We start from the raw sequence: 23,419 nt of genomic DNA, 5'->3' as shown, positions 1-23,419 counted from the left end.
AGGAAAGGAAGAGGAAAAGAAGGGAAGGGAAAGGAAGAGGAGAAGGGAAAGGAAAAAGGGAAAAGGAAAAGGAAAAGGAAAAGGAAAAGGAAAAGGAAAAGGAAAAGGAAAAGGAAAAGCTGTGGTGGCTCCTGCAGGGCTGGGAGCACCGGGTCCATCCTGCATGGAGAACTCCCCTCCTCGGAGCTGTGCTGCCCTCCAGGGTCCCTGGGGAGCACTGGGGGAGTGGGGCAGACCCCAGAGCTCCTCTGTGGTGAGAATCCTACAAACAGTGGGGTTGGAAAACTCCTCCAGGATCACCCAACCATCCCCAAAGCACTGCCAAGGCCACCAGTGCCCCATGTCCCCAAGTGCCACATGCACAGGGCTGTTAAACCCCTCCAGGGACAGGGACACTGACACTGCCCTGGGCAGCTGTGCCAGGCGTGGACAACCCTTTCAGTGAGAAATTTCCCCAAAATCCACCCTGAGCTCCCCTGGCCCAGCCTGAGGCCGTTCCCTCTGCTCCTGTTGAGGATTCAAGGCCACAAAGTCCTCAAATCCAACAAATGGATTTTCCCCGGGGGATGCACAGGATTTAATGGTTAAATCCAGCAATTTTCACAGAGTTTTAAAGACCATACATCAAAAATAACAATCAGCATCCAGCAGGGGAAGCAGCCCCACAAAAAAACACAAATTAACAAAAACCCCCAACCCAGAACAAACAAAACCTGCCCCTTCCAAACCAAACAAAAATAACCATAAAAAAAAACTCACAAAGCTCCCCTCCAAAGACAAACACTCAAAATCACAATAAAATCAAAAACAAAAACAAAACAAAAACAAACAAAAAACCAAAACCAAACAAACAACAAAAAAAAATACAACAAAATTCCCCCCAAAAATCCAAACACCCTAAAACAGGGGAAAAAAATCCCAAACCCAAATGAAATACCAGAAAAAAAACCCTCAATCCCTCCCCCGAAAAATAAACCTGAAAAAAACCAAAAAAACCCAAATCAAACCAAAGCAAACCAAACCCCAAACCTACCCAAGCTCACCAAAACCAACAAAACAAAAAACCCAAAGCAGACTAAGACTCCTCCTAAAGTAAACCAAACCCCAAAACAAAACAAACAAACAAAAGAACCTCCACAAGAAAACCCAAACCAAACCCAAAAGCCACACAAAAAACAACCAACCAAAACCCCAAAGCCTCCAATGAAACACTTGGTGCACACAGCCTGGGACCCACACGCCCTCTGGGGGAGTGTCAGAGGGACAGACAGACAGACAGACAGACACTGAGCTGTGCTCACGGCTGTCCCAGCTGCTGGAACTGCCATCCCACAGCAGCACTGGGAGGGCAGATCCACCCTGCTGTGCCTGCCCCACTGAACTCACCTTCCAACCCCAAACAGCAACATCCTTCATTCCCAACCCTAAAACATCCTTCATTTCCATCCCTAAAACAGCAACATCCTTCATTCCCAACCCTAAAACATCCTTCATTTCCATCCCTAAAACAGCAACGTCCTTCATTCCCAACCCTAAAGCAGCAACATCCTTCATTCCCAACCCAGAACAGCAACATCCTTCATTCCCAACCCTACAACATCCTTCATTCCCACCCCCAGAACAGCAACATCCCTCCTTCCCAACCCCAAACAGCAACATCCTTCATTTCCAACCCCAAAACCACAGCACCCGTCCTTCCCAACCCCAAAACAGCAACATCCTTCATTCCCAACCCTAAAACAGCAACATCCCTCCTTCCTTCCTTCCCTCAGCTCTCCAGCCTGGCACCACGGAGCACCCCTGGCCTGGAGGGGCTGGGGGGGCTGGAAGGAGGTGGCTGGGCTGGAGCAGGAGCTGTGGGGGTTTGTCACCATCATATTTTCTGAAAAATCCTCTTTCCCAGGACTTTTGTCCTGGGAAGCTGAGAAGCCTCAGAGAAAAAGGAAAACAATATTATCTCATTTGCTTCTGCTGTGTTTTGCTGCTCTGGAATGTGGTTGGAGATTGTTTATCCAACAGGTGGTTGTTTGATTGGTTCCATGTGAATTGTTTTTACTTATTGGCCAATCACTGTCCAGCTGTGTGGGGACTCTGGAGAGAGTCACAAGTTTTTAATTAGTATCTTGTTAAGCCTTTTGTAAGTATCCTTTCTCTATTCTTTAGTTAATTCTTAGTTTAATTTTAGTACAGCATTCTTTAATATAATATTTATCACAAAATAATAAATTAGCCTTCTAAGAACATGGAGTCAGATTCATCATTTCCTCTCTCGTCTGGGGACCTGGAAAATACCACAGGGGCTGGAGCAGGAGCTGGGGGGCTGGAACAAGAACTGGGGGGCTGGATCAGAGGCTGGGGGGGCTGGAGCAGGAGCTGTCAGAGCAGAGGTGACCCCATGCCCAGGTGGGACCCAGGACTGAGGTCCCCCTCCAGGTGTGGCTGCCAGCCCTGAGCCCTGTGCCCACCAGTGGCCACTTCCCTGGGCACTGGTTGGATCTGGGTGGCTCCATCCTGAGCCCATCCCTGGATAAAGCAGCAGCCTTGCACCTTCCCACAGGCTGCCATCAAACACAGCACGCTTCACCACCTGCCAGCACCGGCTCTCCAAGACAAACAAATAATTTCCAGAATTATGACCCCCCTTCTCACCTCATTAAGGCTCACAATTATTTAAGGCTTCCTTTGTTTGACAGGGGAAGTGACTGAACTGGAGTCACTCAGCAAAACAAGGAGAAATATTGTGTGAAATTACACTGAACAGGGTCACAGTGCTTGGCAAAAACCTGCAAGCTCCTCCTTTTGAATTATAATCCCAACCTCAGGCTTTAGGAGGGAATTGAGCTGATTTTTAAGTTGCAGGTGAGGTAAGAGATGGTAATAATGGCCTTAAGAGGAAGGAGGGCAGGGCTGGGTGGGATATTGGGAATTGGGAATTGTTCCCTGTGAGGGTGGGCAGGCCCTGGCACAGGGTGCCCAGAGCAGCTGGGGCTGCCCCTGGATCCCTGGCAGTGCCCAAGGCCAGGCTGGACATTGGGAGCAGCCTGGGACAGTGGGAGGTGTCCCTGCCATGGCAGGGGTGGCACTGGATGGGGTTTAGGTCCCTTCCCACCCAAACCATTCCCTGACTGATCCCACAAGCACTGGGATGCCAGGCACACAGAGCTGAGCCTCTCCACATCCCAGTCCATGGGGCTGAAGGAAAACCAGCACAGGGGCACAGCCCTGGGAACAGCCAAGCCCCAAATCCCTCAGCAGCTCTGCAGACAGATCTGGGAGCAGCCACCACACCACAATTCCCACCAGGTTTAGCTGGGAACAACGAGCAGCCCTGCAATTCCACCCTCAGTGACCTCAGCCCATGCTCAGGAGCCAGCAGAGGTGTCAGGGCACAGGGAACTCTTCCACATGGAGATGGAATTCACTGTTCTAAAGATGGAATTCACTGTTCTGGATCCCCAAAGAGTGGGACAACCTGAACTGCCCCGAGCTGAGCCCATGGAATCCTGTGCTGATCCCCTGACCCCGGGGTGCTGCTCCAAGGGAAGGTTCCCCATGGCAGATTTGGGGTTTTTAATCCCTGCCCAGGCTCCACCTGGCAGCTCCCACTCCCAGGGATGGAAGCTGGGTAACTTCAGCACAAGGGAGAGCTGCTCATCACCACTGACACAGCCAGGCCAGCAGAGCCACCTTCCTGCTGCCAGGGGCCAGGGAGAGGGAGAGAACCTTGGGGAATCCCACCATTCCCTGCTCACAGCTGCTCTAAGGAGAAAACCTTCAGGAATTCCACCATTCCCTGCTCACAGCTGCTCTAAGGAGAAAACCTTCAGGAATTCCACCATTCCCTGCTCACAGCTGCTCTAGGGAGAGAACCTTTGGGTATTTCACCATTCCCTGCTCACAGCTGCTCTAGGGAGGCTGCTTGGTTGCTGAGACACCTTGTCCACACTTGGGGTCACCTTGTCCTCACCTGGGGCCACCTTGTCCCCACCTGGGCTCCACACCATGCCCTGCCCTGCAGCAGATCCCAGGATGTTCCATCTCTCTGTGAGCCTCTCCTCCAGGTCTGGTTTCCCCTGGTGCTGTCCCTGGATGACAAGGACAGCTCCCACTCTCGCAAGGACGGAGGCAGGAAGGAACTGAACGTGATGGACTCTGTGTCCCTGCTGCAGCCCTCGGCAGGGGATGTGCAGCTGGGAGTGAAGTGCTTCCTCTTCCTCCCTAAATATAGCAGGGATGCTCAGCCTGGGATGCTCAGCATGGAACACTGCAGTGCCTGTCCCTGAGCTGTGCCCACACTGGGAGGGAAAGGCCAAGTCCCTCCTGGCTGGGGATTCTGTGGCTGAAGGACAGGGATGGGCACCTCTGGCCAGGCTGCTCCCTGTCCCCAACAGCTGCCCTGGGACACCCCAGCACTTCAGCCACACAGAATCCTGGGCTGGTTTGGGTTGGAAGGACCTTAAATCCCATCCAGTGCCACCCCTGCATGGCAGGGACACCTTCCACTGTCCCAGGCTGCTCCCAGTGTCCAGCCTGGCCTTGGGCACTGCCAGGGATCCAGGGGCAGCCACAGCTGCTCTGGGCACCCTGTGCCAGGGCCTGCCCACCCTCACAAGGGTGTTTGGGTATGGGAAATGAACTCTCTGAAGGGATGTCCCCAGCAGCCCTTCAGTCCCTTTGCGGATGCCACAGTGCCCCTGCCATGCTGGAGAACACAACCAGACCACATCCAACAGGGAGCCAAGAGAGGGCTGGAGCCCAGAGCTGCCCCTGCAGCCCCAAGGAGTGCCTAGAGCCAGGGAGGGACACCCTGCTGGTGCAGCCTTGGCTGTGGCTGCAGGGAGGTGGGTCCTGGTCTTTTCTCTCAGGAACAAGTGACACGACAAGAGGAAACAGTCACAAATGGTGCCAGGGTAGGCTCAGGTTGGAGATCAGGGAAAATTTCTTCCATGAAAGGGTGGTCAGGGCCTGGCACAGCTGTCCAGGGCAAGGGTGGAGTCCCCATGCCTGGAAGTGTCCCAAAGGTGTGTGGATGTGGCACGTGGGGACACTGCTGGGTGCCAGTTGGACTTTGGAGAGCTTTTCTAACCAATCCCAGGCCTGTCAGATTAATGAAAGCACAAAGGGCTGATGGCAGCAGGGTGCTGAGCCCACCCTGCTCATGTCACCCTGAGAGCTGGGAACCAGCCCTGGGTGCTCAGACAGGAACCCTCCTGTCCTGCCCCAGAGCTCTGGGATCCCAGTGCCCCAGCCTGCCTCAGCAGCACACACAGCACTGACTGAACTGGCCAGAACCTGCTGCTGTAAAGCCCCAGGGAGCTGCAAAACAACCACCTGCTCCAGGGGAAAAAGGGTTAATGAACAAAATGGGCTGGAAGTGCTTTGGGACAAGGACAGGGTGGAACACACGTGGAAAGCAAATCCAGCACTACAGGGCACAGGGATTTAGTCCAGAAATGACCAATATATTGAATTTCCTTCAGAGAAATCCTCCCTGCGAGGCAGCTGCAGCACCTTCCCCTTCTCAGGAGTTCTTCTGGTGCTGAGGGGCACTGAGTGTCCCAGCCAGGAACAGCAGCAACCTCAGGCCTCCCTCTGGAAAAGGGTCCTGGAATTAACTCTTCCATTAGAAAGTTGCTGCTGGGTTGATATCTCAGCCCATTAGTTCAAAGCGATGCCATAAATCCCATTTTTGTGACCATGGTTTATGGGATTTACTCAAAAGCAAAGAGAATCACTCAAGAATTCAGCAGTGTTGCTAGAGAATCAAAGAGGAGGGAGCCCCAACAGCAGAGAGATGGGAACCAGGGAAGGCTGGGAGGAGGAGGATGCAGGAGGGGCAGGGAAGGGGAGCTCCCAGCAGTGCCCAGGGCCAGGCTGGACGGGGCTGGAGCAGCCTGGGGCAGTGGGAGGTGTCCCTGCCATGGCAGGAGTGGCACTGGATGGGCTTTAGGGTCCCTCCCCTCTCCAACCAGTCTGGGATGTGAGGAGCTGGCACCCAGGGCCCCAAAGCCATGAAATCCCAGGAACAGGTGGATGCTCAGGGCATGGGGAGCAGGGCACAGGGCTGTTCTCTGGGGTGCCCTTTAGGGACCTAAGTGAAATCCAAATCTTGCTGTGAGGACTCAGTTTTTAGGACTTTTTGAGCTCCCCTGGGATCCAAAGCTCTCTGAGGTTCAAGTGGGATCCTGAGGGCTCCCAGAGGGCAGAACCACTGCTGGCCAGCAGGGAAAATCAATATCTGTGTGGGAAGGGACCTGGAGGCTGAACAGGAGAGTTCAGCACCCTGAAGGGCCCCAGGAGCCCCAGTTCCCATCTCAGCACCACCTGTGACCTCCAGAGAGAGAAAATAACACCAGACACAAACCCTGCCGTTTGCTTTCCTTAAAATCCCTTTTCTCCCTCAACCCCTGCCCTCAAGAGAGAGATTCACTGCTGAGCTGTCACTCACCACAGGCAGGTGCCAATCAATGATCCCATCCATGCCAGGCAGCAGCTGCAGGATGGATCATTCCTGACATTCCCAGACTCCTTCCCACAGGCTGGCATTCAATGGCAGCATTAAACTCACCAGGAGCTTTGTCTGGACACCTCCAAACTCAGACCCAGTGAAATAAATCACATTTCTTAATGATTTTTATCACACTCTTCCTGCAACCTCTTAATTTTTTAAAGCCCCCTTTGATTTTGCAATTACTCACTCCAGTTTGATCAATCCCAGAGCACAGGTTTTCCTGCAAATAATAGGCACTGACAGATTATATTCTCCACTAGAGCCTGAAACTCAAAAATTAAAGCCTAATGGAAATGAATTTATTTTTTATTAGCTATTTTAGCACCGAGGACAGATTGTTTCCCACAGACACCCTCTGCTAATGGCTGTGGAAGTAGAAGCAGCTGTTGAATTCCTCCTGGACAGGTACCAATTTATTCTCTTTGCTAATGGTGTTAGTTAAATTCTGCCTCAAGAAGGTTTCTGCAATCTGTTTGTTTGCTTTCCTGGACCTCACAATGCAAAAGGAGATTTTGCTTTCTCAGGAACAGTTGCCAGTGGCAACAGCCAGGAGTGAGACTGTAAATAAAGCCAATTTAAGGTGAGATCAAACACAACCACTGCCAGGTGTCCTGGTTTTCTCTGCTCCTTCCCAGCTGCTCCCTTTGCAGATTCCAAAGAAGGTTTAGCTTGGATATTCAGGAGAAATTCCTCCCTGTGAGGGTGGGCAGGCCCTGGCACAGGATGCCCAGAGCAGCTGTGGCTGCCCCTGGATCCCTGGCAGTGCCCAAGGCCAGGCTGGACAGGGCTGGGAGCACCTGGGACAGTGGGAGGTGTCCCTGCCATGGAATGGGATGGGCTTTAAGGTCCTTCCAACCCAAAGCACTCCAGGAATCTACAATTCCATCAGGTGCCCAGCTGGCACATTATTATCTTCTTCTGCTGCCCTTCTATTAATCTTTTCTGAAGCTCAGAAAGCAAATATGTACTCATTATTTTTCATTTCCTGCGTACTTCAATTTTTTTTTTTTGCATTTTACTTGTATTTCATTTCATTTCCTTTCAAGTACTTGAAGGGAAGATGGTGACAAACCTTTCCAGCAGGACCCATTGCAAGGGCTGATGGATTTAAACAGCAGTAGGGCTGATTTCCATTGGATATAAGAGAATATTTTTTACCATGAGGGTGGTGAGGCCCAGAGAAGCTGTCATGGCAATGCAGACCCCGAGGGGCTGGAGGTGTCCTGGGAAGGGTCTGGAGCTGGGAGGGCCTGGAGCCCCAGGAGGGGCTGAGGGAGCTGGGCAGGGGCTCAGCCTGGAGCAAAGGAGGCTCAGGGGGCCCTTGTGGCTCTGCACAGCTCCTGACAGGAGGGCACAGCCGGGGGGGTCGGGCTGTGCTCCAGGGAACAGGGACAGGAGCAGAGGGAACGGCCTCAGGCTGGGCCAGGGCAGCTCAGGGGGCATTTGGGGAAATTCCTTCCTGGAATTTGTTGTTGGGCTGGAGTCCCCACCCCTGGAGGTGTTTAACAGCCCTGTGGAGGTGGCACTTGGGGACATGGGGCAGTGCTGGCCTGGGCAGTGCTGGGGGGGGTGGTTGGGCTTTTCCAACCCAAATGATTCTGTGGTTCTCTGATCCAAATGTGGTGATTCTGCCTCTGGAGAGGTGGCTCAGAGCAACAGGAAAATAACAGAGCATCCCTTGGGTCTGAGTGGCATCCAGGGGTGTGAAGGGCTGGAATCCTGGGCCACACCATGGATTCTCCTGGCCAGTGACTGGAAGGGCTTGGGAAGCTTTGGAATGGGCTGTGGCAGCAGCTCTCTGGCCACAGAGAGAAACAGACAACTTTGTGCTGGGAAAAGCCTGTGAGATGATCAGAGAAAAGAATGAGAAACAATTCTTATCTTCACTTGCTGCCCCTGTTGCTGTGAACATGTGGAATGTGTTATGGAGGTTTGTCTACCAAAGGGTGGTCTCTTAATTAGCCAATAGTGATGGGTTTGGATTGAAGTAAAAATCCAGCTGTATTGTAACTGTCTATAAAGCAATGGGTTTCTTAATAAGAATGTAATAAACAGATTGATCAGCCTTCTGTGAATCATGGGGTCAATGCTAGTTATTACCCAGCTGGGGCCCACTGCAGTGACAATGCGAGGAGTCCCCAGCCCTGGAAGGTGTGCATGTGGCACGTGGGGACATGGGGCAGCGCTGGGCTGGACACAAAGGCCCCAGAGGGCTTTTCCAGCCCAAACAGCTGTGGATGGATAACTGTGGAGCAGCAGGCAGCTGGCAGCAGGGCACAGCCGTGCCCAGGCAGGCTCACCTTGCAGTGGGCCAGCAGCAGGCAGTTGGAGTGCTCGTGCTCGCAGGCGATGCCGTAGTCCGGGAGCAGCCGCGCCAGCTCCTGCACGAAGCTCAGCACCTCCTCGTGCCACGGCACGTTGGCCATGGTCAGGCTGCTGGCTGAGCTCTCCCCACAGTAGGTCACACCCTGGAGACACAGGGAAACAGGACAGTCAGCTCAGCCCTCCCCAGCCCTGGCAGTGCCAGCCCAGCAAACCCTGCAGCTGCCGGCTCTGCATCCCATCCCATGGCACGGTCACAGATTGGAGATGGCATCAAACCGGGTACCTCCTGCAGTGACACACCCCAGAGCACTGCGCCAGGTGTCCCCAGCAGTGACAGTGACACACCCCAAAGCACCGTGCCAGGTGTCCCTCCTGCAGTGACACACCCCAAAGCACCGTGCCAGGTGTCCCCCCAGCAGTGACACAGTGACACATCCCCAAAGCACTGTGCCAGGTGTCCCCACAGAAGTGACACAGTAACACACCCCCAAGCATTGTGCCAGGTGTCCCCAGCAGTGACACACTCCCAAAGCACCGTGCCAGGTGTCCCCAAAGCACTGTGCCAGGTGTCCCCATTATTGACACACCCCCAAAGCACCGTGCCAGGTGTCCCCATTATTGACACACTCCCAAAGCACCGTGCCAGGTGTCCCCAAAGCACTGTGCCAGGTGTCCCCATTATTGACACACTCCCAAAGCACCGTGCCAGGTGTCCCTCCTGCAGTGACACACAGGCTGGGATTGATCCTTTAACAGGATAAGGCAGGATGCTCCCAAGTGACCAAGGGACTTTGGAGAAGGTCACTGGGGCTGGAAAGGTGACAAGTCTGGAAGAGTCTCATGGGCAAGCGTCCCATGTCTGTGGGACACTCCCAGAGATCTGCCCATGTGCCACAGAGCTCTGGGCCTCTTCCTTCCAGCCCAGGCTGTGGATTCTGCCCCAGCTGTGCCCAAAGCCAGCAGGTCCCTGGGTGGGCTGTGCCCATCCTGGGCACTGGGAGCACCCCTGGCACAGCAGACACTGACACACAGCTCAGTCCCTCCTCTGGAGCTTTGGGAAGCAGCTTCTGGGCCATGTTCTGCAGGCACCCCCAGAAGTGCCCCTGAGAGGTGACACTGCTCAAGGACACTGCCCTCAGACCCCAGGGTGTCAGAGAAACGGGGCTCCTGCTCCAGCTCCTGCCCAAGCCCCCAGCCAGGCATGGACTCGTGTCTCTCTGTCCCCACACAGAGCCAGGACACGGCACTGTGCTCTGGGGGACTGCTCAGGGAGTGCAACACCTGCAGCTCTCCCCCACCCCATCCACCACCTTCAGCCTCTGAACCCAGAATTCCTGAGGCTGGAAAAGCCCTCCAGGATCACCAAGTCCAGCCTGTGACCAGTCCCCACTGTGTCACCCAGCTCTGAGTGCCACGTCCAGGCCTTCCTTATCCAGCCTCACCATTCAGGGACCAGCTACTTCTGACTGGGAGATGTGATCACCTGAACCTCCTGAATTACTGATTTAGTCTCAGCCATGACCTCAAATTTGCTTTTCCTTTTTTCTCTCTCTTTTCATTTTTCTTCCCTTCTTTCTCTTTTTTCTTTCACCCTTCCTTCCTTCCTTCCCCTTCCTTCCTTCCTTCCTTCCTTCCTTCCTTCCTTCCTTCCTTCCTTCCTTCCTTCCTTCCTTCCTTCCTTCCTTCCTTCCCCTTCCTTCTCCTTTCCTTTCCTTTCCTTTCCTTTCCTTTCCTTTCCTTTCCTTTCCTTTCCTTTCCTTTCCTTTCCTTTCCTTTCCTTTCCTTTCCTTTCCTTTCCTTTCCTCTGTAATTTGCCCCCCTTGCAGCACAAGCAGCTCAGTGGGTGCTGAGCTCTCAGTGTCACCCACCTGGGGCACAGACCCTGCTCAGCTTTAGGGTTTCCTTTAATGGCCGCTTGAAAATATTTCACAGCCAGGATCATGATCCCCATCAATTCCTCCCAATCAAATCATTCACTGCCAATTTCCCAGCAATTCATCTGCCATCCCTGAGAGATCACACACCAGATCCCAGGGCTGCTCAGAGAGCAAAGAGAACAAAGGGGTTTCCCTCCAGACACCCCCAGCCCCTCTGCCCCCCTCTCTGGGTTGTTCCAGCCCCTCTGCTCTTGGGCTGAGCTCTTTTATTCCAGTCACAAAATCCCATCAAGCACCAGCCTTTACAACACACTTTTATGGATGTTGTGTCTGGCCTGCTGGTGGTTTTCCCCCTGGGAAGAACACTTTGACCTCTTTCAGTGGAATTTGCATCCAGGTTCATGTGTGGCATGGCCATGGCACCTGCTCCAGCTGCCAATTCCTGACTCACCTGCATTTCCCTGCACATGGAATGTGCAGACACAGCTTTGCCCACACTGTCACCCAGAGCACAGAGCACACACAGGGCTGCAGGAGCAACAGCCCAGTGCTAATTGGGAACTGTACAAGTTTTGGAAGCAATTACTTTCTCACCCATAAATTTATGAGGGACTCCCCATTAATCTGCCCAGGCACCATAACTCAGAGCCAGCCTGGAGGAAGGCTGACAGGCCACAAGCCAGGGAGTGCTCACCAGGGATGTTCATTCAGGCTTTTTCAGCCCAGCTCTGTAAGTCTGAACCCAGAGTTTAAACATGTTTGTTCTCTATTAGTCAGTGTTCTATCAGAGCAGCCAGCCACGCAAATCAGGGGTTTGGATCCCCAAAGTTCAGCTGGAGACACACAGCAATATTCTCCCAACACTCATTATCCAGATTATGATTTGAGTAGCATGAAAAATGGATGAGTATAGAGGGGGAAAATTCTTCAGAAGCTCCAGCGTGATTCATGCTCTCAGTAAACTACAAAGGTATCGTTTACAAGCTAAGGAAGCACAGAGGCAAAAGGAATAAGTGAGTGCTTGGCTGGCTGATTAATTCCCAGCACAAATCAATGGGAATCAGCTTCCAGCACACCGAAGGAAAGCAGCTTTCAACTTCCCCAAGTTCTTCAAACTGGAGTTAATTAACAGCTGATAGCACTTAAAACCCGTGTGGAGCTGATGAGGGCGGTCACGTTCTGCTCCGCAGTAATACATGAAGACAGTTATTAAGACGTCAAGAATTAAAAAGGAAAGGATCCCATTGTTCACCCAGAGCTCTCTCCCCAACCTCCCTGCGGCAGGAACAGCAACGATTCTGCCTCTTAATTACCTGCTTAATGAGGGTGCTTTGAGCAGCCTAATCCACACAGCTCGGGCCAAGTACCTTGAAATGCAGAAGCCTTTGAAAAGCATTCCTGGTTCTGCCAGGATGAATCCAGAGCAACTGTGCTGGGCATGCTATGGAGTTCACAGAATCATGGAATGGGTTGGAAGGGACCTTAAATCCCATCTCATCCCACCCCTGCCATGCAGGGACACCTCACACTGTCCCAGGCTGCTCCCAGCCCTGTCCAGCCTGGCCTTGGGCACTGCCAGGGATCCAGGGGCAGCCACAGCTGTGCCAGGGCCTGCCCACCCTCACAGGGAACAATTCCTTCTCAATATCCAACCTAAACCCATTCTCTGTCACTTTGATCCCATTCCCTGTGTCCTGTCCCTCCATCCCCTGTCCAAAGTCTCTCTCCATGTTTCCTGCAGGCTCCTTCAGGCCCTGCAAGGCCACACTGAGGTGACCCCAAAGCTTCTCCTGTCCAGGTGAGCATTCCCAGCTGTGCCAGCCTTTCCTCCCAGCAGAGCTGCTCCATCCCTCTGCCCATCCTGGAGCCTCCTCTGGGCTCCTCCAGCAGCTCCAGCTCCTGCCTGTGCTGTGCCCAGGGTTGATTTTCAGTGCATTGCCCAGAACCTGTGCCAGGGCGGCTGCTGGAGCTGAGGGAAGCAAGGGAAGCACATTCCTGCCCCGGGATGCAGCAATGCCTTCAATCCCCAGGGCTCTGAAGGGAACAGCTACAGCTGACAGAGCTTTGTTTCTCCCCTCACACTCCAGACTTCCCAATTTAATTACTGAACAAAACAATTCTCTTCACTGCAGGGCCCACAAATTATAAATTTAATTGAGGCTCGTGCAAATGAACAGAGAACAAAGTGTAGGCCAAGCTGCTGAGTGACGGAGACACTGTTTAAAATCTGGGCCAGTTGTGACCCCAGACAAACATAAAAAGCCTCAATGCCTTGCTGATTGCCATCTTTGCAATGAAAACACTCCTCAGCTGAGCAGCAGCACTCCCCAAATCACAGCCACAAGGCCTCACACACGTCTGCTCCTGCTGCAGGGGGTTCAGCCAGGATTCAACTCCTTGGCTGCTTTTAATCATCACTTTCAAGCTGATTTAACAAAGGCCATCAGTCCTGTGTGTCACCTCAGCCTGCAGGGAGGACTGGAGATGGTTGGTTGTGCAGCTCAGCCCCAGGATCTCCTCTCCAGAACCATTGCAGAGGGGGCTGCACTGCCTGGGAATGGGCAGGGATTCCCTGGAAGTGGAAGAACACCTGGGAAATCTGAACTCAAACACAGACCCCAGCCCTTCATCCCAGCTCTCACATGAGCCCTGTGAGGACTGAGGGAGGAACAGCCACTGCTGAACCACATCCTCTGCTCCAGGGTCACACCATGCAGTTATCCTGGGTGGAAAAGTCCTCCAGGACCACCAGGCCCAACCTGGGACCAACCAGCTGGAGAAGGGGAGGCTCAGGGGGCCCTTGTGGCTCTGCACAGCTCCTGACAGGAGGGCACAGCCGGGGGGGTCGGGCTGTGCTCCAGGGAACAGGGACAGGAGCAGAGGGAACGGCCTCAGGCTGGGCCAGGGGAGCCTCAGGGGGATTTTGGGGAAATTTCCCCATGGAAAGGGGGCTCAGCACTGCCAGGGGCTGCCCAGGGAGGTCTGGAGTGCCCATCCCTGGAGGGATTTAACACGTGGGGACAGTGGCAGTGCTGGGAGTGGTCGATTCAGTCCTGCAGGTCCATCCCAACCCAAACAATTCTGTGATTCTCTAACAGCAAGTGGCCAATGCTGGTCTTTTTTCAGGTGTGGAAATCATACATTGTTTGGGTTTATTCACAGCAGGCACCAGAAGGGGAGGTTCAGCTTCACCTCCTCATCTAAATTCCAGCTGAGCTGGCAGCAGGACCCTGAATGGGTGTTGGACAGGTGGGGGCAATCACTTCTTGCTGCATGCAATTAAAAACTCATTAAGGCACAGCTCATTTTCCTCATTATTTTAAGCAATTAAATAATCTTTACTGTTTAACTTGACAAGAGTGAGCAGATTGGGACAGACACCTCCCCCTGGCCCTTCCTTGCACACATTTACGTGTTCACTTCAATTGTGCAGCCAAGCCTCAGGCAGCAGAGCAGGACCTGCAGCCCCAGACCTGCAGCCTGAGCTGGGCTGGACACTGAGATCATCCAACTACATGAACAAAATCAGCAGGAAAATCAGCAGGGAAAGAGTTTCCTCATGGCTGGAAACCTTCCCAAAGGCTTGGGAAGATTCTGTGCCATGTCCTGATCCCTGCAGTGCCCCAGCCCTGCCCTCAGACACCGTGCCATGGGACAAAGGGCCAGCCTGGCAGCTTTGGGTTTCTTGTTTAAATTCTGAGGGACAGGGGGGAGCAGGAAGGCTCTGCTCAGCCTGGAGCTCAGAGCACTGCTCTGAGCTGAGTGCCAAAGCTTCACCCTGCCCAGAGCAGCTGGGGCTGCCCCTGGATCCCTGGCAGTGCCCAAGGCCAGGCTGGACAGGGCTGGGAGCAGCCTGGGACAGTGGGAGGTGTCCCTGCCATGGCAGGGGTGGCACTGGATGGGCTTTAAAGTCCCTTCCAACCCAAACCATTCCATGATTCTAGAATTCAGCAAGGACAGACCGCTAAGATCAAGCCCAGCACTGACCCAGCACTGCTGAGCTCACCCTGACCCATGGCCCCAAGTGCCATGTCCAGTCATCTTTCACATCCCTCCAGGGATGGGCACTCCACCCCTGCCCTGGGCAGCTGTGCCAGGGCCTGGCCTCCCTTTCAGTGAAGGAATTTCCCCCAAATCCCCCCTGAGGCTGCCCTGGCCCAGCCTGAGGCCGTTCCCTCTGCTCCTGTCCCTGTTCCCTGGAGCACAGCCCGGCCCCCCCGGCTGTGCCCTCCTGTCAGGAGCTGTGCAGAGCCACAAGGGCCCCCTGAGCCTCCTTTGCTCCAGGCTGAGCGCCTGCCCAGCTCCCTCAGCCGCTCCTGGGGCTCCAGACCCCTCCCAGCTCTGTTCTCTTCCCAAAAATGCTGCACATCAAACAAACTTCTGCCTTTCAGAACCCAAAGAGGGCACCATGGGAAGAAAAGGAGTTCTGGCACGTTCCAGACCTTAAATACAACCATCAGCTCTGTACAAGTGTGACAGTGACACACTGGCATTAGAACAGATTAAGGCAATAAATCAATTTGATGCATTTTAATGACTGAGTCTCCCTTTGCTATTGGCTTAAGTGGGAGAATGGGGTCCCACAGAGTTACAGCCCTGTGAGGCACTCATGGAAATGAGAACAAGGATTAAGCCCTGCAAGAATCTAAATCTCTCTCCATCCACCCAGTGAGGCTCTCTAGAGCAACACTGGATTAGCTGCCTTCATCAGAAATGGACGTCATTTATCCCAAATCTGCAGCCAGAAAATCCCCAGGCTCAGCCCCATTGTTGGGCAGAGCTTTGCAGAATCTCCCCATCTCTCTTTGTTGGTTGGCTTTGAGCACCACCTGCTCCTTGGCTCTTCCCCCTGACACCTGAGGGGCTGCAGAAAGGAATGCTGAGGGCTATCCACACCCCAAATGTGCTTCCTTCCCAAAGGAACACAAAATATGACTTTCAATCAAAAATATCAACTCCCAAACGCTGCGTGATGAGCACAGTGTGAGGCTGGACCCCCAGTGCCACCATCCCACTGCCGGATTCTGGGAATGTCACCAGCCCCTGCCTGTGCCAGCTCACAGGGGAGCTGTGTTCAGAGCTCACAGACAGGGTTCAGAGATCCAGGAATGTCCCTGTGATGAATATCCCTGTGAGGGATAGCACCAGCTCCCACAAACAGGGCTCAGAGATCAGATAAATCCCTGTCCCAGCTCCCACAAACAGGGCTCAGAAATCCAGGAATATCCCTGTGATGAATATCCCTATGAGGGATACCACCAGCTGCCCCAAACAGGGTTCAGAGATCCAGGAATATCCCTGTCCCAGCTCCCACAAAGAGGGTTCAGAGATCAGATAAATCCCTGTCCCAGCTCTCACAAACAGGGTTCAGGGATCCATGAATATCCCTGTGCCAGCTCCCACAAACCGGGTTTTCAAAGATTAGATAAATCCCAGTGCCAGCTCCCAAAATCAGGGCTCAGAGATCAGATAAATCCCTGTCCCAGCTCCCCCAAACAGGGTTCAGAGATCCAGGAATATTCCTGTGCCAGCTCCCACAAAAAGGGGTTCAGGGATCCATGAATATCCCTGTGATGAATGTCCCTGTGATGAATATCCCTGTGCCAGCTCCCCCAAACAGGGCTCAGAGATCCAGGAATATCCATGTCATGAATATCCCTGTCCTGGCTCCCACAAACATGGTTCAGAGATCCATTAATATCTCTGTCCCAGCTCCCACAAACAGGGTTCAGAGATCAGATAAATCCCTGTCCCAGCTCTCCCAAACAGAGTTCAGAGATCCAGGAATATCCCTGTGATGAATATCCGTGTCCCAGCTCCCCCAAACAGGGTTCAGAGACCCAGATAAAACCCACAGACAGGGGTCATAGATCCAGGAATATCTCTGTCCCAGCTCCCCCAAACAGGGTTCAGGGATCAGATAAATCCCTGTCCCAGCTGGAAGAGCACCAGGAGTACACCTGTGACTATTCATGTATTTCCTTGGCAGAGCAAGGCAGGATTTTTCCAGGGCAGAGCAGGACTGTGGCACTGTGAGCAGAGGGAAGAGCAGCCCTGCCCTGCAGGGACAGATGTTTGCCCTGGAGAGTTCCTGGGGGAATCCCTGCTGGAACATCGACTGGCACAGCCTCATCTCACCAATCAACATTAATGCTCCAGGCAGAGCAGCCTCAGCAGCACCACCCCACAGCCTCTGCCCCATCCCTGCCCCATCCCTGCCCTCCCCTCCCTGGCAGGATCCTGCACAGACAGGGAGACTCCCAGGAAGGTGGAAAACCAAGGAGTTTCCCCCAAACCAAACTCCAAACCCGAGCTGGATGAAGCTCCCAACTTCAGCAGCACACCCAGAGAGGAAGCTCTCCATGCTGACAGAAGGTATCAAAGCTTCACAGCAAAATCCAGGCTTTTTCTTCAAAGCAGCAGTAAAAAAAGGTTGAAAAAAATTTTTAAAAAGGTTAAAAAAATGAAAGAAGGCTTAAAAAAATTATAAGTGAGAAGGAAACAAGAAAAGAAAAAGGAGAGTCCAGGAGTAACAGAACTGCACAAACACAGAATTGCACAAACAGTTGTGCTGCTCTGCAGGAGCTGCTGGGGGAAAATACTCAGAGCATGTGGGAAGGTGTTTTTTAATAAGTTTATAACTTTTTTTACAGTCTCTACTGAATTGATTAAGCCCAGGATAAAGCCCCTCCTGCCCTGCTGTATCTCACATCTGGCAGCCTCAAATCCAAACACAAGCACATCTTTCACCTTTCTCCTGGCAAAACTCAAGACCAGGATGGGAAACCCCACCCCAAACTACCAGCTGAACCTGGAATATTTTGTGTAAACTGACAGTTGATACAAAGAAGAAATATCTATTTATCTTTGTTTTCACAGAAATACAAAAAAAGGCCAGAGAGTGATGATTGTGTTGGGCAGAAAGTGAGGCTGGCTGGTACAAAGTTTGGCTTGTGGCACAGGGAAACCTGCTGCAAAGGTACACACAGGATACTAGAAAACATCACCTGAATGTGAATTAATTATTATTCACTAATATTAAAAGCAAGAGAGGAGTTTGTTATGAATCACTTCAGAAGAATTTTACTTAATCAGAAAATTTAGACTAAAGGTAGGGGAGAAATGGGGACAAAACAATGGAAAATACTGCTGGAAAAACTAAAACAGCTCAGTGCAGCTCACCTTGACCTCAATGAAGTCTGGTTTCCCAAGGGATATCAGGTCAGCATAAGCTTTGAGTTCATCCACGTTCCAAGCTTTCACCAGGGTCAGCCTGTACACAGTGCGTTGTTGCTGGAATACAGGAAAATTCCCATTAACATCCCACTCTGACCCAGGAATGAGGGAAAAATCCCATTACATCCCCCTCTGACCCAGGAATGAGGGGAAAATCCCATTGACTTCCCATTCTGACCCAGGAGTAAAGGAAAAATCCCATTAACATCCCATTCTGACCCAGGGACAAAGGAAAAATCCCATTACATCCCACTCTGACCCAGGAATGAGGAGAAAATCCCATTGACTTCCCATTCTGACCCAGGAGTAAAGGAAAAATCCCATTAACATCCCACTCTGACCCAGGGACAAAGGAAAAATCCCATTAACATCCCACTCTGACCCAGGGACAAAGGAAAAATCCCATTGACATCCCACTCTGACCCAGGAGTAAAGGAAAAATCCCATTAACATCCCATTCTGACCTAGGGACAAAGGAAAAATCCTACTGACATCCCATTCTCACCCAGGAATGAAGGAAAAATCCCATTAACATCCCACTCTGACACAGGGACAAAGGAAAAATCCCATTGACTTCCCATTCTGTCCTAGGGACAAAGGAAAAATCCCATTGACATCCCATTCTGACCCAGGGAAGATGTTCCATCTTGCACACAGATTCAAACAGGAGAAAGAAATTAAATCATCCTTTTATTCCAAGAACTCAGAGATTGAAGCAAACCTGTTCCTTCAGGAAATCTGCCCCACAGCACCTGGGCTGAGGCAGCTGGTGCCACACAAATGCTCTCTCTGCAGACCTCAGACCTCAGGCACTTTGTTTGCACAGGAGTTCAACTCCCTGGCACAATAAGCAGGAAATGTGGATTTGCTCCTGGATTTGCTTCCCCAGGCACAAAACCTCCCCATGAGTTCCAGGTGTTTCAGTGCCTCCAGCTGGATCACCAGCACTGGGGACTCTCACAGAAACATGGAATGATTTGTGTTGGAGAAGCCCCCAAAACATCGAGTCCAACCTTGCCCCAGCACTGCCAAGGCCACCCCTGAGCCATGTCCCCAAGTGCCACATGCACAGGGCTGTTAAACCTCTCCATCACCTCCTCCACAGCCTGGTTCTGTGTTTGACCAGCTTTCCATGAGAAATTTCCCCAAAATCCCCCCTGCTCCTCCCCTGGCCCAGCCTGAGGCCGTTCCCTCTGCTCCTGTCCCTGTTCCTGGAGCAGAGCCCGACCCTCCTGGCTGTCCCCTCCTGTCAGGAGCTGTGGAGAAGATTCCCACATCCAATTCCCTCCTGGGAAGGTGGCACAGAGCACTCCCAGAACTCCTCTGCTTGGAGTTATTCTGATTTGCCCTCCAAGGGCTGCTCTCCAAAGAGTCACTGGTGACAAAAGGCCTCTCAACACAAGCACTTGACCATGGAACAAATCCACTCCTCACTCCTCACATCCGCTCGTTTCCGTCCTTCCCCTCCCCTTCATCTTCTACTGATTGTTTTATTTCACTTATTTTTGGAATTTATTTTTATTTATAGAGCAATTTTCTGACAAATCTGCAGTTTGGATGAACTCCTTTGCTGTCCCTGCACAGCAGAAAATGGAGTGGAAAATGTAAATGCTGATCCCAGCGTGGGCAGCAGGGCAGGGATTGGGATTGTGCCCCTGTGCCCAGGTGAGGCCCCACCTGCAGAGCTGCCCCAGCCCTGGCCCAGCACAGGCAGGAGCTGGAGCTGCTGGAGGAGCCCAGAGGTCTCAGGGCTTTTTTGGGTCACTGCAACCCCAAGATTGTTAAAAGTCTCTTTTCCCAGCCCGGGCGTTTGAAGAATGAGTTGAAGCTCTTCAGTTCTCGGTCTCCAGGTTGTTTATTGTTCCTTATCTATAAGAAATTTTCTCCTGCCCTGCCAAGGTCCATCCAGCAGGACAGTTCCAGGCACCCTGCCTGCCCCCAGGGTGGTGTTATGTCTTTATACTAAAAACTACATATACAATATTTATAGTTACTTCCCAATACCCATCACCTGTGTTAGACACTGAGCTTCTACTCTAAACCAATGTAAAAGTGCCACCATCACAGCAGAAGATGGAGGCCAAGAAGAAGAAGGAGAAAGGCTGGACATGCCCAGTTCCCTCCATCTTGCCTCCTGAACTCCCATACCAAAAACCCCAAAATCTACTTTTTCACCCCGTGATAACTTCACTAATATTCTACCTAAACTGTTGTGGCTTGCTGATCTTCACCTAAGGTTGGTAACTTGCTCCATGGGTCACAATCAAACCCACAGGTGTTCTGGGCTCTGTGCCAGGGCCTCTGAGCCCCCTGGCAGGGGTCTGGCCATCCTGGACAGCCAGAGGGATGTGCTGGGTTCACACACAGAGCAGGCTCCAGGATGGGCAGAGGGATGGAGCAGCTCTGCTGGGAGGATGGGCTGGCACAGCTGGGAATGCTCACCTGGACAGGAGAAGCTTTGGGGTGACTGAATTGTGACCTTGCAGGACCTGCAGGGAGCCTGCAGGAAAGGTGGAAAAAGACTTTGAACAAGGGATGGAGGGACAGGACCAGGAGGAAGAAATTCCTCCCTGTGAGGGTGGGGAAGCCCTGGCATAGGGTGCCCAGAAAAGGAACATTTTAGTCCTTCAGAGCCTGACTCCCACATCAGTGAATTCTGCCCTCCCTATAAAAATCAATGTATCACTCACCTACCACCCATCTCTGTGTGTTCCATGGGGGAGAAGTAATTTCTACACCAATTTTCTATGCAAACCTTCCAGGTTATTTACTAAGAAATAACCAGAGGAGAAACAAATGAACACCAGGAACATCTTCCTCCAAATATGTCAAGAACCAAACCAGCTGACCTCTACCCGTGGCATTTAAGCAGATATTTAAAGAACAAGAAATTCTTGTGATTTGAATGGATTGGCAAAAGAAAGGTCAAGAGACAAGCAGGAAATCAACTGTTAATTACTGAGGAGAGGAGAACAGTAGAGGAGCTAATACAGAAAAATAAACATGGTCCTTGCACATAACAGGGGAAGAAGAAAGTGGAGGGAAAAGATCTGAGGAGGAAAATCTGCAGTGCCCACACCCCATCAGTCCTGTGCAATGACTGGATACCAGTTAATGAGAACTGGCTCCCCAAAGGGCAGCTCCCAGTGGGGAACAAGTGCAGCAGCTCCAAGGCACCAGTAAATACCAGTTTGTATTTAACATAACTGGTCCTGTTCCACAGCACCCCCAGCGAGAGCTGCACATCCTCCCATGCAGGGAAGTGGGGCTTTCTACATTTAAATCTCCTTTTACTACTCTCCAATCCACATCCCAGCTCATTCACAAGTTTAAGGTCAAGGACTTCATAAAACTGAACGTGCCATGAGTGAATTTAAAGGGCTTCTCACCCAGGGCAGCACTGACAAAGAATATCTGCAGCCTCTGGGTGTGCACCACTGCAGCACCTGCAGCAACTCACCATGGCTGGGCAGGGACAGCATGGAAGGAAACTGAAACTGCCACAGGCAGCCAGCAAACAAGTAGAAAAATCAGAAATTATTCTGGAGAAGCCTCTTTCCAGAGGGCAACATCTCTGCAGTGTTGTTGAGCAGAGAAACGCTGGTAAAGGCACAGATCAAAATGAGTAATATCCCAAAATGTTATCTGGGAGCAGTCCTTGCAGACTGCCAGCAGTACAAACAGCCAGGCTGCTTTATTCATGGATTATTTGTATTTGTTGTACAATAGGGCCCCAGGAGATCCTCTCATAAGCACAGCAAAACAAGAAATAAAGAGCTTAAGCCGCGAGAATTGAACAATCTAAAGCATCAGGATATAAAAGCAGCCTGGGATGCTCCACACTCCGTGCTTCCAGGAAAAGCAGCTGTTACTCCACTCCAGCCATGAGGAGAACACAGAGGAAGAGGAGACAGCTCAGAGTGAAGGCTGTGGGTCAGGTGTATCTCTGCACAGAGCAGGCTGGCTGGAGGGGCAGCTCCCAGGGTCCCCAAAATGCAACTCAGGAGCAGCCTCCAGTTCCTGAAACTCCTGAGGGCAAAGGGGGGCAGAAGGAGCCAGGGGAAGCCCAGCCTTTTCCCCTTGGGCAATTCCTGCTAAAATCCTTCCAGGCTACCCCAGGAAACACTGCAGCCCCTCAGTGCCAGGACAGGGCATCAGGGAGCCTGCCCAGGCTGAGGGCAGCATCCTGAGGATACAGAATCCTTCCATTGGGTGCATCAATATCCTGGACTCAGCACACACTCACTGACACATTCTGGCCCCAAACCAGTACTGATGGAATCACAGACTGGTTTGGGATGGGGCCTTAAAGAGATCAGTTCCAGCTGCTGTGGGCAGGACACCTCCACTGGAGCTCAGTATCCAAACATGCTCAGAAAATGAGGGGATTCTGTCAGAGATGTGGCTGCACTCTGCACTGGATGCTCTTCTGTCCCCCTTGTCCCTGGGAGCTGTCACAGCTGCCAGGGCCCCTGACTGGCTCTGCTGTGCCCTGCAGAGAGGCTGGCACTGCAGGGCTGTGGGGACAGGAAAAGCAGACTGGAAGCTGGGCCAGGGCAGGCTCAGGCTGGATTTCAGAAAAGACTCTTTCCCCAGAGGGTGCTGGCACTGCCCAGGGAATGGGCACAGCCCCGAGGCTGCCAGAGCTCCAGGGATGCCCAGGGTGGCATTGTTGGGGTGTCTGTGCAGGGCCAGGGCTGGAGTGGATGATCCCTGTGGTCCCTTCCAGCTCAGGACATTCTGTGATTCCATGAAAAACACCAAACCTTCTGTCCCATGGTGTCTCATGCCCCAGTCCCACACCACCCCCTGGTCAGAGCTCACAGCCAGGATTGGGATCACCCTGACATGGACACAGCTCCTTCCCATGAGCTGAAGGCTCAGCTGAGCCCTCAGGAGTCCCCAGGCTGCTGCACCCCTGCTCTCCTCCAGCAGCTCCTCCTGAAACCCACCAGGCACTGGAAGCTCCCTGCTCCAGCCTGGAGAGCAGTGGGCAGCTGCCACGGGCCAGCCTGGGCACAGGGGCACAGCTGACTCTGGAGCCTGTCCCAAGGCAGGGACACTGTCCCTGGAAGCCACCCTCACATCCTCCCAGGCCTGGCGCATGCACCAATGCATCCCTTTGCTGCTGGCCCTGCCCAGCCCAGGAGCCCTCACCAGAGGACTCAGTGTCACCCTGACAAGGTGCTCCCTTCCCACTCCAATAACCACGAGGGATTTGAGGCTGCTTCTTTTTTATTGCTTCTTTTTAATTCCCTCCTCCTCAGCATTCATCTTTTCCTAGATCAAATGTAATTATTCTTCATGAAGCAGCCCAGGTGTAATCCCAGGAGGAAGAGGGAACACACCACCTGCAAAGAGCAGGATGCTGGTGGGACATGCGCTTGGCTGGAGCAGGGCAGCAGCTCCCTTCTCCAGGAGGGGCAGGGGAGCAGCTCCCTTCTCTGGCCAGGACAGAACCTGTTCCTTC

The 23,419-nt window shown here is 52.5% G+C and overlaps 2 protein-coding genes across 5 annotated transcripts in view; both read right to left on the bottom strand.

The window, feature by feature from the left end:
- Positions 1 to 23,419, bottom strand: part of LOC128943996 (septin-4-like) — a 208,906-nt gene that overhangs the window by 80,770 nt on the left and 104,717 nt on the right. The gene's annotated exons all lie outside the window — the stretch shown is intronic.
- The window catches only part of LOC128943994 (S-adenosyl-L-methionine-dependent tRNA 4-demethylwyosine synthase TYW1-like), a 105,053-nt gene that overhangs the window by 6,701 nt on the left and 74,933 nt on the right, over positions 1 to 23,419 (bottom strand). For all 3 annotated transcript variants that reach the window (XM_054287049.1, XM_054287050.1, XM_054287047.1), the window contains exons 15-16: positions 17,896 to 18,006; positions 8,812 to 8,979 (exon numbers count right to left, since the gene is read on the bottom strand). In XM_054287049.1, the coding sequence (XP_054143024.1) occupies positions 8,812 to 8,979; positions 17,896 to 18,006 (279 nt within the window). The remainder of the gene's footprint in view (positions 1 to 8,811; positions 8,980 to 17,895; positions 18,007 to 23,419) is intronic.

The sequence above is a fragment of the Melozone crissalis genome, unplaced genomic scaffold (genome assembly GCF_028551555.1).
Source record: "Melozone crissalis strain CALT ecotype California unplaced genomic scaffold, PUWL_Pcris_2 ptg000057l_1, whole genome shotgun sequence".
Classification (NCBI taxonomy): domain Eukaryota; kingdom Metazoa; phylum Chordata; class Aves; order Passeriformes; family Passerellidae; genus Melozone; species Melozone crissalis.
This window is presented reverse-complemented; position numbering and strand designations above follow the sequence as displayed.